This window comes from Alosa alosa, chromosome 6 (assembly GCF_017589495.1).
Source record: "Alosa alosa isolate M-15738 ecotype Scorff River chromosome 6, AALO_Geno_1.1, whole genome shotgun sequence".
Lineage (NCBI taxonomy): Eukaryota > Metazoa > Chordata > Actinopteri > Clupeiformes > Clupeidae > Alosa > Alosa alosa.
This window is the reverse complement of record NC_063194.1, coordinates 5,335,465-5,351,590: the sequence shown is the minus strand read 5'-3', so window position 1 is coordinate 5,351,590 and position 16,126 is coordinate 5,335,465. Positions and strand designations below refer to the sequence as shown.

Sequence of the window (16,126 nt, the reverse complement as noted above, 5' to 3'; positions counted from 1 at the left end):
TTTTCCTGCTGAAGAAAGAAAAATCACAATCTAAAGACTTTAAGTTGGGAAGAAGATATCTGTTGTCAGTTATCAATGACAAGCACATCCTGTTGCTCAATAGGAAATGAAAGATAAAAAAGGAGAAAAAAAAAAATAGAAAAAAGAAAAAAAGAATTGCGGCACTTAATGCTGTCCTGGCCTGTTGTACTTTGTAACAGATGCACTTTCCTCTGTTATCTTGTGACAAACCTTGATTACACATTGAAAAACCTCATCACAGAAACATGCTTTTAAAATAAATATACATTCAAAAAGACCAGAACTTAGGTTTTGCTTTCTGTCGGTAGCTGCTTTTGCTGACCAACATAGCACTTTGCACATTGATGACAATTTTTGAAGCTTTGCTAACTCCCCCTCTCACTTACATCACTGTGTCCTTCCTTCAAGCAGTCAGACCACTGTCAGTGTGCAAGCCAAACAAAAATACTCTGAACACTGTTAAACATGTGCCTGACGCATGAAGTGAGGTGATAAGTTTGCAGAGGGAAGTAGCAGAAGTGTGGTGAGCATGCACAATGGTGCGGAAGCCAACACACCACCATCGGCTGAGAGAAGTCTCCAAATCTGCTGTTGCTCAACAGAAGAAAGTCTCCATCTATGAATCTGTTAAGGATCCCATCGTCGGTGCCGGGAAATGTTTTCCACTCCCCAACCGCCACTGAAGCCACAGCAACATCAACCTCAGCTGTATTCACGGTTTTTCTTTAACATGTATTTTAACAAATATAAAGACATGATGTGGGATTTGTTATAATTATTTTTTATTTTATTAAAAATAAACTCCTAATCTCTGACAACCCATTCATGACCTACTGCCCTGAAAATGACCACATCTTTTAGGCTCAAGTCTACAGGATGGACCTGTTCAACGTAATTCAAGGACGTGGTTTAGTGACAAATCAGGCTAAGTTAACTGGTAAACCTCTTAAAAGGACCTTTTGGCTTTGTTTTGCTAGGTGAATGAGGCCATAGTGCTCTGTTAAGGCCAACACTCACTGGCAACGACGTTTGCGTCTATGGATTTCACGCTCCAGCTCAATTTTCTAAACTTTTGTCATCAACACGCATCAGTCACCGCCAGTGGGACTTGCTCGGTTAAAAGTAATGGATTTCTAAACTTTAGTGTCACTTGATGTGCATCAGACGCTGCCAGTGGGCGTTGGCCTTTAGATAATTTACCACCTCTGCTGAGTGAATTTACTCAGGTTTTCACTAAACTACGCGTATAAAATGCCACCCAGAGGGGGTTACGAAGAAGCGAAGTAACTGGCTTTCCCCGGCAACTGGGAGTAATTGCTGATCTCCAAAAGAACGCTTTACTGCATGTATTGCATTTGAAGTGACATTGTTTCATTGAGATCAGTGGTAACTGCCAAAGTTACCTGGGTAAGCTAGTAGCCTCGCTTTGTAGTATACCTCTCTGATCTCCCAAATGTTTCTTGTGGAACACAGGAAAAATAACACACACACACAACTTGTCCATGTAGTTTTGGACTATTGAGTAGGCCCCTCCACACACTTGATTCATGCACCTCATCAATCACATCACAAGAAATAGATCACTGCTGGGCTGTTATGAAAGGATTCATCAGTTACTCTCTAACCACTTGTTAAAGATGTGGCAACTGGATTTGCTAAACCTCTTAAACTAAGAAGATTGATTTCAAGTGACTAAATCACATTAACTTCGGAATCTAGCATCCTTTCTGTAGGTCAAACGGGTATTGGGTATTTTGAATATGCATTTAGTCCAGGGCATGGTTGGTGATGTATGCCATTATTTGTTGAGTACTTTCATGAGGTGTGCTTAAATACCAACACCTGTCTTTTTAAGTTCCAGGACACATGCATGCAGGTTGAGTTACAAGTAGGTTAACAGTTAACAATGACTGACTCCATCATCAGTTCTTAACATGAGAAGTTTATAGATGAAAATGCACTTATGTTAGATAGGACCGGCACCATTCACTGTTTTGCTTTGGTACAACTATGGCAAAAAGTGGTCATTTGATCAAAAGAAAAGAAAAAAAAAAAAAAACACCATCACCAAAACAGCAAAAAGATTTTTAAAATATATGTATGATAATCAAAACAACTGCATAAAACAAATTCTTTCAAGTCCAAGATAAAAGTTGACCAGATATGTGCCCACTCCTTACTGCCTCCTCAGGGAAATATGATTCATATGTAACAAAACAAAAAAACTATCACAGCAGCAGAGGCCTTTGACTGGGCTTCTCAGTTCCTGGCGAGAGGGCAGGAGCACATCCGCCATCAGTCCAGTCTGCCCCGGGGACCACTGCACAGCACCCGGCTGACAGCACTCCTCAGAGGGAAGGAGTTAAGTGTTGATGTGGATGTCATTTAAATTCAAATCAACTCAAATAATCTCCACTGGGTTTATGTTCTTTTAGTTTTTGTGGTGGTTGTTGTTGTCTGCAACACCATTGACGTGACTCGCTGAGATGGTAGACGGCAGTGATTGGGAGGCCCGTGTGTGTGTGTGTGTGTGTGTGTGTGTGTTATGCCACGGCTTGGGCGACTGGCTGATCGGGTGGGATGGAGGGAGACTCCTCCTGGATGCTTCCGTTGAGTTGACCGTTCTCCATCTCGGCCGCCTGAATCTTCAGTGCTTTAGTCTTGAACCTCAGCCCATGACCTGGACAATACAGTGAGAGGACAGTGCGAATAGATGTTAAAAAGCAAATGAATCAAGAAATGAAAAAAGGATTTCATTCATAGATTTGGTTACAAAGGCACAAAGGCTGATTTGTTGATGGTGATTTTGTTGCTACTGGTGGTACCGTGATGGAGGGCTGTTAGGGATCCAATGGGTACAACATGTAGTGCTTTTGCAACTTACCACCCCCTGCCCCTCGATTCGCGGACTAACTCACCTGGGCAATCGGCCACTGCTTTATAGGCTGCCTTCTTACAGCAGCCACGACACAAGCTGAAGACGCACTTATTTCCCTGAAAATAAAACAAGGCATTTACAATCATACTCATTTCACAATATTGTGTCATGTTCATTAACAATGCCCCCACCCCCAACCCGACCTCGACTGAATGCAGTCATGGCACGTGAAATACTAAACATACTCATGGACACAGCTTCGTACTTCGCCTTCAGCAGGGTAATGTAACTAAAACTGTCAGCTTTCTTACATATACACATTCACAAGAAAAAGAAAAAAAAAACAGTGAATTACTTACTTTAGGGTTTCCACACTGCTCACACTTGATGTACTTTGCTGTAAACGTAAACAAGTCAGTCAGCCCTTCCTCACTACTCGGCATAAATGAAATTCATTCTTCAAAAAAATGAAAACAACCCTGACACACCCTTGGTCCAATGCTTAAATGACATAAACTACCAGTAAAGTGGCAAAGTTGTAAGGGTCTGCAGGGAAAATCATGGTCACGATGACATCTGCTTACGTTTTTGTTCAAGACAGAAGTTCTTGTTGGGGTTACGGGCTTTCTTCTTTTGCTTGTTTTTGGAGAGGGAATCTGTTGTGTTGTCGGTGTCCTCCAAGGCTCTCTTTGCCCCCTTGACCTCTGGATCTTTGGGGGTGTTCTCACTCCCTGGCTCCTTTGGCCTGAGAAGAAAAACACACACACACAGAGTTAGGGTTGATAAGTGGCACGGGACAGTGTTGCAGGACAGTAGGCAAGTGCCGTGGGACAGGGGTCACCAGACAGAAGGCGAGTGGCACAAGACAGTAGGCAAGTGGCATGTATAAGTATGTATAAGTATATATACTCTTATACTGTATATGTGCCACCAACAGTACAGTAGAGCTCCTACTGCCTCTGTATTTGTTCACTAGTTTAGGTATGCGCACACCATGGGACACCATGAGGAAATACTGCCAATGTAAATTTAACATCCACTGTATGAGAATTGTGGTCTAGGTCCTGCAGCTTAACACCATTTAAACTAAAATACTGTGCAGCTTGTTCTTTTCAGTGTTTGCTTTTTGCTGGACACTACTTCAGTAGTGCACATCATGTTCACTACACCTTCATGTTTTACGTCCTGGCCTCTAGATAACGGTGTGGTGTGCCACATACTGTTCTGCACTGTGGAGGCGTTTGGGCACTGGACTTACGGCGGTCGGACATATGGTTGGCAGATCCAGTGAGGCTGGGGCAGTCCACCAGAGCAACTGGTGTCCGTCTCACCCTTGGCTATCTCCTCCTGGTGTGAGAAAGGAGAACAACATGTTTGAGCTTCTGAGAAGATTCACAAAGACAGACTGAATTAAACTCAACTAGTGCAGTGCCCGTTCAAACATGCTATTCCTGTAGAAAACCTGTAGCCCGATTACATGCCCGCAGGTAGGCCTGCTTTAAAAATAGGATGATATGGAAATCATTCCAGCTAAGCATTCAATAATGAATACTGAATATTACAATATAATACATTAAAATAGATGTGCAGTGATCAGAATTTAAGCATCACTGCATGTGATATTTTTTAAAGATCAAAATGACATCAAAATAAAAAAACCAGCTGTTTTAAGGCTATATGTTCAAGATTTACTTGATGTTAGAGAAGACAAATAATTTTGTGGAATGATGCATCTGAAATTTGCAACTACAGTATATGACTCAAAAACAATCTCTGGTAGCCTATAAGTGACATCATGCTTTGTCTGCCACTCGTTGTCTATAGCTGATCAAAAGGACATCAAACAACTCAATCTTTGAGTTAAAGCTATAGCCTACTGTATGTTTAGCCAATTTAATAACTTAATGATATAGACAAACCATTCATCATTTTATGCCTGCAAACCGCATACAGAGGCATTCTTTCTTGTTGAGGTCAGACATGATAATCATCCAAACATGGCTTTATACCCGTGCTGTGCACCGATTCATGCTGCCAAAACTTCAGCCCTCTCTGTCTCTGGTCCTTCACTGTGCTGCGTGAGAGGGGGAGTGGCTAAAGCCAATGTGTGTTTCTTTTACCGATATGTTTAATGATATCTTTTGCATTTCTTATTCAAATATCAAACTTAGCACTGCACTTACTCGTGCCTGTAGCAAGACACCTGCCAAGTTATGAAATTAGTCGGATGAACGGTTCTACAGATATGCGAATAACAAACACGCACACAAACACATACACAAACACGTTCCTAATAATAATAAATTAGTTTTATTTAGCGCCTTTCTAGAAACTCAAGGTCGCTTTACATAAAGGGGTGGTAGTAATTGTGTGTGCATGTGTGTGCGCAGGAGCGCTGGGTGGGATGGTGAAGGGATTAGAGAGTGAAGGCCTCAGTGAAACGATGTGTTTTTTGAACAGGCCCACAGAAGAGGCACAGTGAATGGGGGGGGCTGGTTCCAGAGTTGGGGCAGACACACGAAAGGCCCTGTCCCCAAAGGTCTGGTGCAGGGTATGGTCAGCTGATCCTTGTTGGAGGACCGGAGGGACTGCAGAGGGGTGTAGAGGTGGAGTAAGTCAGAAAGGTATTTAGGGGGCCAGAGCATGAAGGGACTTGTAGGTGAGAAGCAGAATTTTGTACATAATGCAGAACTTGACTGGTAACCAATGGAGCTGAATGAGGGTGGGGGTGATGTGCTGCCAGGGCTTAAGACCCTGGTAGCTGAGTTCTGGACATATTGCTGCATGTCCAAGGCCTTGGAGGGGAGACATACAGAGGAGTATGGCATTTTAGTAGTCCAGACGGATGGAGATGAAGCAGTGGATGAGGGTTTCGGTTACTGAGTCATAGTCTTGTTTTGTGATGTTTTTCAGGTGATAGAATGCTGATTTTGTGACGTTTTTAATGTGGGATTGGAATGAGGTTGCGGACTAGATAGATGTACCTCAATGATTCATACATTACGCTCAGACTGCTATGAGCTGATGACTTGATACACTGAAACAATGGGTTTCCACTGCTCTACTATTTGTGTACAATTATAAGAGTTGGACATTTTAGATTTCTTCATATAGCAGACACTTTTATCCAAAGGGACTTAAATATTTCAGGGCCATTGGCCCCAAAGCAAGTAGAGGTTAAGTGCCTTGCCCAAGGGCACAACGGTGAAAGCTGGGAATTGAACCCATACCTTTCCAGGCTTTTTAGAACAGGATTTGCTATATAACAGATCACAATATAAATGGTGTACCTGGCAGCGTAGCTTGAGCTGACGGCTGACCTCTGCTAAGCCCTCGATGTTTTTGACTTTGGCCAACTCTTCTCTCAGGTCCTGGTGGATCTGTAGCCTGCTCACAATGCACCAAGTAAACAAGCAGGACGAATGAGGAACATCACCAGCAACAGGTGACAGGTACATGGAAAAGCACGTTATCCTTGTTGTATCCATATCCATTATAAGACAAGTGAATTCAAAAGAGCTCAAAACACAAAGACAAAAAAACAGGTGACATACGTGTGGTGCCAGAGCTTAAAGAGGTGGGCGCGCACAAAGGACAAGGAGCAAGGGGGATGTTTCTGGACCACTTCAAGGTACTCTTCCGCCATTTCCCACACTGGGGGGCTACGACCCTCAAACAAGGCTGGGTTATGCAGATTCCCCTCTGTAAAGAGAAGATAATGTCAAAATAAGCTCTGAGCACACATAAAAACACAAAACAATGCCATTTGTACAATTGCATAAGAACTCACACGTGACGTAAGGAAGGAAGATCAACTCCTAAACAACCGGAAGGGCACTGAGAGAGCACCGATTTACATTTAAATGTATTAATTTAGCAGATGCCTTTTCAAAAGAGACTTGTACATGTCAATTATATTACAAGGGCATTGTTACATTGTCCCCAGAGCAACTGGGTTACGTGCCTTGCTCAAGGGCACAACGGTGGAAGCTGGGAATTGAATCCACAACGATTCTAGCAACGGCATGCTAGCCCAGCTCCTTAACCACTACTATGACAGCCCCCACAGATCTCTGCTAAGGCCAAACACCCAAACATCTCGCAGAGCCACTGAAAGTGGAGACTCGTTTACGGATCCACCACAAGGTTCAAATCGGCTTCAACGTTTAGCGGCATTTCCTTGGCCCATGCTACACCTTTCCAGCACATCTCATGAAAAAAACGGATCTGAGAGTTTTCCATAACCATGCTAATAGACCCACTGTGCTGAAAACATACGGGGTTGTGACAGCCCATACCTGCACTCATGATGCCATGGACCCCCGTTTCCTCCATGCATCGCTGCACATCACTCAAGTGCTGAATGTTTCCATTGGCAAAAACTGGGATGTTCACCGCCTCTCTGCCAGTGAGAGAGAGAGTTTGAAAATATTAGATCAGTGAGAGAGAGTGAGAGATACAAACTGTGAGATGAAGGCATCAAATTAGTTTAATTAGTCTTTATCCTAGATAACTTATAGTAGATACATTTTGACTGATGAATTTCAGGGGCACAGAAATGTATCTACAAAAAAAAAAATGGAGCTGGTGTAACGCATGTGCTACTAACTTCAGCATCTCACCTTACAGCCTTGATGTGCTCCCAGCTAGCGATTCCGGTCATAGCACCTTTCTGATCTTTGGTTCGGCCATGAACAGTCAGAAGCTGAAGACATTACAATGACAAATTAAAAGGAGATGACAACATTCCTTGGGTGAAACATCCTTACAGAAATCACCTGTAGGGCCCTAATTTGAATGATGGGCCAAGTGCAAAAACTTAGCTCTAACTAAAGCTAATTTCATAACTAGGAAAAAATAATTAGCATATTCAACACCATGGACAAGATCTCAGCCCAAACACTAATGAGTCCATGTGCCCCACGATATGCAGAAGAACTTTGCAAGTTCATAGACTTTGCACTTTGACTGCCAAAGTAGGGCCCATAGAATCAATTACATGATGGTACCTGGCATCCAGCTTTCTCCAACATCTTGGCATACTTTACGGTCTTCTCAATCTCAGGGAAAACTCTAATCTTGCAAGTGATGGGAACCGAGAGTTTCTCATTTGCCAGTTTAACTGAAAGTCACAATATCACATTAATAAACCAAGATGAATATCAGGGTATGACCATATCTGCAACATAGAGAGACATACTTACTCATCTTCTCAAGCAGCTCCCACTCATCTTGGAGAAAGGCGCCATAGTGACCTTAAGGAAATAGAAATAACCAACCTGTTAACACTGGCTACAGCTGGGCTGCTCAGAACTGACCCCTGAGTCCATCATTATTTTGTAGTTGTTTTGTTTCTTTAATGCTCTTACTTATTGTCGAATAGTACAGTTATGTAGAAATGGTAGGCGATCATATTCATCAACACATACAATGTGACGCTAGAGGCTGTGACCAACAGTAAACTAACCTGATTTGCACGATTGTCTAAATAAATAAAAAAAATAAACACACAGGTTCAGCTGAGATACCTCTTTTCGCGATCATTTGAGGGCATCCCAGGTTTAGGTCAATGGCATCGCAGTAATCTTGTGCCAATAGAGCAGCTTGGATAAATACCTCTGGATCATTGGCACAAAACTGTGGAATAATAAAGGTTTTAGCACAGTTACCTAATTGGTCCTTTCCATATTTACATCCATACGTACAACAAATCTAAACAGGAGCTTAACGATACCTGTGTAATCAGTGGTCGATCTTCAGGACATACTTCACTGTACAGGTTCTCACGGCGATAATTAACATCTCTCACGAACACCTGGGCATGAAACATAGGTGTGTAGCAAAGCTCCGCGCCGTGTCTTCGACTGAGAAGCCTCCATGCTAATTCACTCTGGTCCACCATGGGCGCAACCACATATCGAGCTCCTTTTAGGGTAGTTTTCCAGAATTCAAATCCTTGAAGCTTCGCCATGATACCCAGTGTTAGACAGATGGAAGCCTAAACGACTGTGACGATTAATGTTAATTAACTTTCACCTTTTGAATATGCCAGCGACTGTTAAAAGAGCCCAAACGGATCAGATCCACTATGGAGTGTTGTCTGTGTCAGCACAAGACTAGATGGGCTTGGTAACATGTCAAAAGCAAACTCTTTACAAATGCTAAACTTCCATAATACCTTTGATTCCGTGAGCCACACCTGTCCTACCACCCAGATCAATTCCACCGAAAGGTTTTTAAAAAGTCTATCATGGACACAACTCCAGTGGGCTTCTTCGGGTGCGTGTGTAGCGCAACACTATATTCGTACCGTTCTGAATTATCAACCAATGATACATCGTTCCTATTCTAGCCTATGAGTAGGTCTAGTGTAGTCGTAGCGGTTTATGTTTTCAATGACTATATGTTTATATAATGACTCCATTTCTTAGTATGAAAATTTATATCAACAAATGTATATTGTGGTATGGTTTTAATGTAGGTTTGCCTGCATTAGAGACAAGGGCGCAAATCCGGTTTTCTGTTGCACATTGCATATCATCCTGGAGATGCCGCTGCAAGCTTATATTACTGGATTTTAACAATATATGAATTTCTGTTGCCTATCATGTGTATACCCCAGAGAAATACCCCAGAGTCTAAAAAAATACCTTTACCCTTATCAAAACTTCGACCTTGAATTTCCCCTAGGGATCAATAAAGTATATATCTATCTATCTATCTATCTATCTATCTATCTATCTATCTAAAACTAGCCTGGGAATACCCATATTGCACTACAGAGTAGCCTAGGCTAGGCCTACTTTTCTGCAGAAATGACGTATTTTGGTCATGAAAATATTATTGTACTGCACTGTAGGCTACTTCAGAAAAACTGCAGTAGCCTAGAACGGAAAAAACGGCAACTGCAGCTATTTTTTGTAAAGGTAGCCTTTAATAAGCCTAGATATCAAATCATGACACTAAAAAGGCATTCTAATTTAGCAGTCGCTTGCATGTGTCTGTGCTAGGCTACCAGACTTTGGGTAGGACTTATGAGATGAATAATAAGGGAGCTATTTATTACTGATTATCAAGGTCTGGGACACAAGAGAAAAACATTTTGCTAGAGAAATGTCACATTCTCCTACCTTCAGAAACGTTGTGATACTTCATGAAAACCGCAGGCTATAGGCCTTTTGCAAGATAGAAACTGAATCCGTGCTTTCTCATAATTTCAGAACCCCTGAAACCCTAGGCAGGCCAATACCAATGCGACCAATGAGACCAATAATTATGTCCGCCGCTAGCGTGGCGGTAGGGATTGTCAAAGTTTTTTTTTCCTTCCATCATCAACGTCCTGAATTTTTGGTCAACGATTCCTGGGACACCGAAACACCAGGGCACATGGAACTTGGTGGGCATTTAGCCCTAGACTTTTATAGAAAATTTTCGTTTGATTCCCCTTTGATCGAAAAAATAAATTAATTTAGTGACTGTACACCCATCGGCCTGTAGATGGTGGTGTTGAGCGAAGGGTTGCAGGTAGAGGATGATGAGGAGAGGAGCTACAAGGCAGGAATGTCTAACACACTCTCTCTCACAAACACACACACACGCACACACACACACACACACATGCACACATACACATACACACACATTCACATCCACACGCAAACACACACGTCCACACACACACACACACACAAACACACACAAACACACATACAGGCACGCACTCTCACATACATACAGTACACACACACACATGCACACACACTCCATACAGCTCTGCTGCAAGACACACATGCCTTACTTATCTTTATGCCTGGTTCCACTTCACTTCCTACAATGACAACGCAATGGTAGCTTACGGTTTCACAGCTTTGTGGCTTGTGTAGGATGATTTTCACATAAAATGCAATTTCCTTTTCTTCTTGAAGCTGAAATAAACCTGAGAATTTTCATCGGACATGCTTGGTTTTTACTATAGGAACGTTAATCTTACACCAGCTTAATGTTATGTCAATAGGTAAAATAATGTTAACAGTAGCATTGATAGATTGATTGAGGCTAGTTTGATTGTTGGTGTATTTGTGAAACATAAATGCAGTTATAGCGAGCAAATTGATAACAGCACTGTTAATTGTCTGTTCGACTGTCATCCCATTCTTTTCTGACCATAGGCCTACTGACAGGAGCTAAGTTGCTTAGCCACAACGCTAACATTCGCTAATGCAATGGTTTGTTAGATACCGGTCAATGATGCATCCTAAACACGGGCTGGGACACTTCTGCTTGCTAAATAGGGTTTTTTGGCTGATGACTCCCTCAAAGTTATTGGTCGCCTTGTCAGTGCTTTGTAAAATGTTGCATTAAGACCACAAAACGTCTACAAGAAATACATTTGAGCTTATGAGCTAATGTTCATTCCCAAACACTCACTAGACTACTCCCTATAGTTTCAGTCTGCAATTTCTTGCATTTCAACAAAGGGGTTTCAAGTTAGGAAGAGCATTTTTTAAGCTACAAAAGCTAAAAGTAAAGTAAAATATAGCCTAGACTGTACTATAGGAACTAGAATATAGCCAGTAGTATAAGACTGTAGGCTACTATAGGAACACTATAAAGGGCAAGGATATTTTAGAAATATTACAGAATAGCATATACATCGATACAACTAACAGAAATATTACATTATTACTATAGTTCTTTTTCGTAAGGGGTAAGCTATTAATAAATAGTGACATGCTTTACACAATAAAACTAAAGTTTTCATAACATCAAACGTTAATTCATTAATAAATGATGATGTGTTTTACAGTCATACAACACATTGTATTTAGAACTTTTCAAAGCAGCCAAAGTGCTTTACTGAAGGGGGAACCTCAGTAAGTAAGCACTACTAATGTGTAGCAACCACCTGATGCATGGCAGCCATTATGCGCCAGAATGCTCACCACACACCAGCTTGCGGTCATAAATGTATCAATCATATTTTGAGGTAATAGTGTGAAATCTTGCAAAACTGATTTTGTATAACCAGTGTCCAAGAGAAATCCTTATTGTGTGTGTACTCTGTCACTTCATGTGTGTGTTGTCTGTCATTGTGTGTGTGTGTGTGTGTGTGTGTGTGTGTGCCATTTCTCATTTCAGTTGTGTGTGTGTGTGTATCTCCTGCATTAAAGATAAATGAAGAAATACTTGATTCATGCTAAAGGAAATGTCACCACAGCACTGTCCTGTGCATGTAAACACACTCACACACACACACACACACACACACACACACACACACACACACTTGAACAAGTAAAAATAAAGTAAAAACAATTCCGAAAACAAAAATATAAGCCTCATCAGTTATCAGCCATATCCGTGTAGCGCAGGGGGTTAATAGTTTGATGGCCATTACAGAGTTATTATAGTTTTGGCGTTTTCATTATTTTTTGTTTTTTATTTAGTTCTTTCAAGTTTCTGATTTCAGTTTAGTTTCAGTTAGTTTTACAATAACCCTGGGCAACCTGTAATCGCAGTTATCTTTGGCTGATGTCACAAAATTTGATGTGTAAGATCCATAGATAGATACATTCGTGGAATTCTGTTCATAGGGGGCATATACCCATATAATAAATGAATGTGTAGCCTATTTTTAGTGACTGTACACCAATCGGCCTGTAGATGGTGGAGTTGAGTGAAGGGTTGCACACACCCACACGCACAGACGCACACAAACACACACATAACCACGCACACACACATAGACACACACACACATCCATGCACAGGCACACACACACACACACACACACGCCCCCCCACACACACACTCGCAAGCGAACACACACACAGAAGCACTGTAGGCTACACAAAAACAAACACACACATGCACACACTTATTTACATGCAAGAGTAGAGGATGTAATAGGAGATGGAGACAAATTGACAAGAGTGATTTATTTTTCCCTAGATAATGTGCAGGACTGGGCGGCTGTCATATTTTGTACCGCTCTGCGGTACATCTAGTTAACAGAATGTTCATTAGCCTAAGTAGCTAGTAAAGGCTTGCAAATTATGAGTGTCTAGTCAATCAGTTTAACAGTACAATCCATGACTAAAAAGTTGTTTTCAGCACAGCTGTTTACAGGTGGTCGTCAGTTTGGCTACGCCTACATTTTGCTCAGGTTCCGTTGCCGATACGATTCCGAGAACATGCTTTGTTGTGACGGACGTTGGAAGTAGTTTCGCGCATGGCATAAAACGTGACCGAACTTACCGAGCTCCGTTGTGCAACTCACTCCACGTGATAGCTTTAAGCATTGGTTCCCATTTAGCCAATCACATTTTCGCTGTAGAAAGTTTCAATAGTTGTGGGCGTGCTTTATCTCCGACCTGTTTAGCCCGTCTCCAACTTGTAAGAGCTGTACCACACACTTCATATGCAGGCTAATATGTAAACTTACAGCAGTGTGCACACAGATGACTGGTGTTGTCGGAGCTGTCTTAAAACTTGGATTGTAGGCCTATAGGCAATTCGAAATACAGGTAGCATATTGCTACAATAAACTCCTCAATGAAAATTCAAATAGGCCTAGGCCTACTCAAAGTTTGATCCCATATGAAGCAAGCCCATATGAATTACAATATTTTCTGTTCTTATGCTGCAGTTTTCTCTAATTTTGACACCACCAAAGATGAAAAATAAATGAACCACTATAAAGATTCACTATTGCCATCAAGTAGGCTAGGCTATGTGGATGTAGCCTACCTTTTTATGGTATGTGAAAGTCAGAGAGAACAATGCTTTACAGTCATATAGTGTATATGCCATGCGTTTGTGTTTCATTATAAAAGGACATTAATGGGAATAGGGAATAATGCTATTAAATATGTGCGCTTAACCTATTGTGGTGAATAGAACAGCTGCCTCAGGATTAGAGCCTAATGCCGGCAGATCATTTTTAATTATCATCAGTCACAGAGATGGACAGGGGTTTCAACCATAGATTGATGGAGGTCCCCCTCTGTACATTTTTAATCAGTCAGCAAAATCTTCTTTCATTTTCAAGACTTATTACTGATTAAATGGTTAGCCAAGGCTTCAACCTTTGGCATAACATGTTAGATATTGATATCCTTATCCTCTTTCTGACTGTTATAATATTAAAGTGTAGACACGACAAAAGACCCTTTTATATCGGAGATCGAAGAGACATTACATAACCCTTTTAGGAAAGACACCCAAGTGTTGTATTTGAGAACATTTTCGACACACCCTTCAATGAGAAGTTCACATGGGTCAATTCAGCCAAAAGCCCTCTGTCAATATGACTCAGACAGAAAAAAAGAATACATTCTTCCATTCATCCTGAGGTGATCCGGCTACCAAGGTAAATCTCTAAAACATCTGAGTCACCTGATCACCCCTTAAGTCAACTAGTCCGCTTCATAGTGTGAATCAATCTGCACTTATTGGCTATAATTGTTGTACAAGCAAATTATTGGAAACATATGGTGAGTCAGCAAACACACCTTTGTGATATGTGGTCATCATTTTGTTCAGAAATTGGCAACAAAGGGATAATAGTGGGTTGTTTTTCTATGTGGCTGGAATATTCTTCAAATAGGTCCTTTTATTTGTCATGAAATATAATATTGAAGTAAGCTTTGTTTTACTCTTAATATAGCATATTCATAAGGATTGTTAGCTGGCATACATTAGCTGATGTCATGTATCAAAAATAAAAAAAGGCCTTGAGCAAATGAATTGAATTGTGTTGTGTTGCGTAGGCCTATAGTTTCCAAAAACTATTGAGGCGGCTGGGAATTTGTACAGGCCAACTGATGGCCTTACCCACACCCACCAAAGGCAAATCAGTCTTTCTAAACCGGAATTTGAACAAATGGCAAGTAGTTCTAGGCCTATATTCCTGTGACCTAAGGACAGGTGGCTGTGAGAGTGTGAAAGACGATCTTCCTTCAGAAAGTCCTCCTGAATACCAAATTCAGAACACATCACAACCGTTCAATATCTGAATGGGCCACTGTAAATGTGAAACCTGTTGTGTGTGCCACAGTTTGTCTTGTCTGAACAGCTCACATGGGCAGATAGTAGGCTAAAATGCCTATGTTGTTCATCAGTTTCACACACACACACACACACACACACACACACACACATGTTTAATTCGAATGAGTTGAAAATATCAAATAAACCCAATGAGCATTTACGCAAATAAAAGAAGAGGGTTGATATAAAAACGCTTTCTGGACAAAAGACACCCTGACAATTCCATTGTTGTTATCCCCTCCCCCTTTGCCGGACACTTTACAGTGGACGACTGTTGCTACGGGAAGTGATGTCACTTATACACAGTAGATTATTCAACTGATCTAGCCAGCAAAGCTACAGCGGAGGCAGAGAAACATTGAGAACCGAGCAGACGGAAAAGGGAAGGGTACATTTTGATAAATCCATCTTCATCCTTTACAAATTATGAAAGGATGTGTTTTAAAATAGCAAGAGCATAAAGTGCACACCTAAACCTCTCCAGGAAACCCCGTATTGTGTTTTTTGGAATTTCGGAATGTTTTAAAACGATTGGTGAAAACTGGAGAATCTCTGGCAGTATTAGCAAGCTAGCCATATATTAAAAGAAGGGGACTCTTGAAGATATACTGGATGAGAGGCATTGAATAGACGTGTCTAAAAATTTGAGTGCGTTTGGAACAGCAACGAAGAGAAGCCGATAGATCGTTTTTCTTTTTGTACAAGAGCTAGCTACATTGCTAGCTATTAATTTTCGCCAAAATGGAATTGAGAGTGGGAAACCGATACAGACTTGGTAGGAAAATCGGAAGTGGATCATTTGGAGACATCTATTTGGGTAAGTAAACTTGATACAAAAGTGAACGTTACCAACCTATTTTAAAATGCTGTGTGCAGCATGTTGTAGGTATTAATTTGAACCAATGTTGGAGGTCTACATGCCCGAGGAGTTTGTCATTTTGTTTAGATTCTCCGTCTAGTCAGCTTGCGTAGCTATTAGATAATGGTGGCTAACATTAGCTGTTTACGGAGTCCTCACAGCTAACCCTCCCAGTTGTAAAAAGGGTAATGTTACCTGGCTAGATTACGTTACAGTTGATCTGAGATGGATGTCTGTTAATATTATATCTCCTAAGAATGGAAGTGTCCCTTCCTTAATCTACCATTGCGTATGATGCCAATGGTATCTATTCACG

General features: G+C 41.3%; 3 protein-coding genes across 8 annotated transcripts in view; 2 read left to right on the top strand and 1 right to left on the bottom strand.

Annotated features, from left to right (window-relative positions):
* The window catches only part of gps1 (G protein pathway suppressor 1), a gene marked incomplete in the record, with an annotated part of 35,048 nt that extends 34,750 nt beyond the window's left edge, over positions 1 to 298 (top strand). The window contains 1 exon segment of the mRNA XM_048245015.1: positions 1 to 298.
* A 1,649-nt stretch (positions 299 to 1,947) lies between these two features.
* Positions 1,948 to 9,264, bottom strand: dus1l (dihydrouridine synthase 1-like (S. cerevisiae)). 2 transcript variants are annotated; one of them, XM_048245020.1, is made up of 14 exons: positions 9,078 to 9,264; positions 8,634 to 8,905; positions 8,428 to 8,536; positions 8,104 to 8,154; positions 7,909 to 8,021; positions 7,522 to 7,604; positions 7,198 to 7,301; positions 6,454 to 6,601; positions 6,190 to 6,286; positions 4,158 to 4,246; positions 3,484 to 3,644; positions 3,259 to 3,296; positions 2,940 to 3,015; positions 1,948 to 2,701 (listed from the first exon to the last, which is right to left on the bottom strand). In XM_048245020.1, the coding sequence occupies exons 2-14, from the start codon at positions 8,868 to 8,870 to the stop codon at positions 2,565 to 2,567; spliced, it is 1,443 nt and encodes a 480-aa protein (XP_048100977.1). In that variant the 5' UTR covers positions 8,871 to 8,905; positions 9,078 to 9,264; the 3' UTR covers positions 1,948 to 2,564. The 2 variants fall into 2 exon arrangements, with proteins under 2 accessions (XP_048100977.1, XP_048100976.1); XM_048245019.1 differs by having other exon boundaries at positions 8,634 to 9,263.
* A 6,012-nt stretch (positions 9,265 to 15,276) lies between these two features.
* LOC125295660 (casein kinase I) overlaps positions 15,277 to 16,126 on the top strand; it is a 56,641-nt gene continuing 55,791 nt past the window's right edge. For 4 of the 5 annotated variants that reach the window (XR_007193683.1, XM_048245009.1, XM_048245012.1 and 1 more), the window contains exon 1: positions 15,277 to 15,768. Coding sequence is in view for 3 of the 5 variants with exons in the window: in XM_048245009.1 (XP_048100966.1) it covers positions 15,693 to 15,768 (76 nt within the window). In the remaining 2 variants the exon portion in view is untranslated. The remainder of the gene's footprint in view (positions 15,769 to 16,126) is intronic. The other variant, XM_048245011.1, reaches the window with a different exon arrangement.

Bases quoted from the DNA above. Each gene is read 5' to 3' on its own strand.
- dus1l (XM_048245020.1), bottom strand. From the start codon at position 8,870: ATGGCGAAGCTTCAAGGATTTGAATTCTGGAAAACTACCCTAAAAGGA. The intron at 8,537-8,633 runs GTATCGTTAAGC...ATTATTCCACAG, and splicing joins ATCGACCACTGATTACACAG to TTTTGTGCCAATGATCCAGA. The intron at 6,602-7,197 runs GTATGGGCTGTC...TTCTCTTTACAG, and splicing joins CCATGGCATCATGAGTGCAG to AGGGGAATCTGCATAACCCA.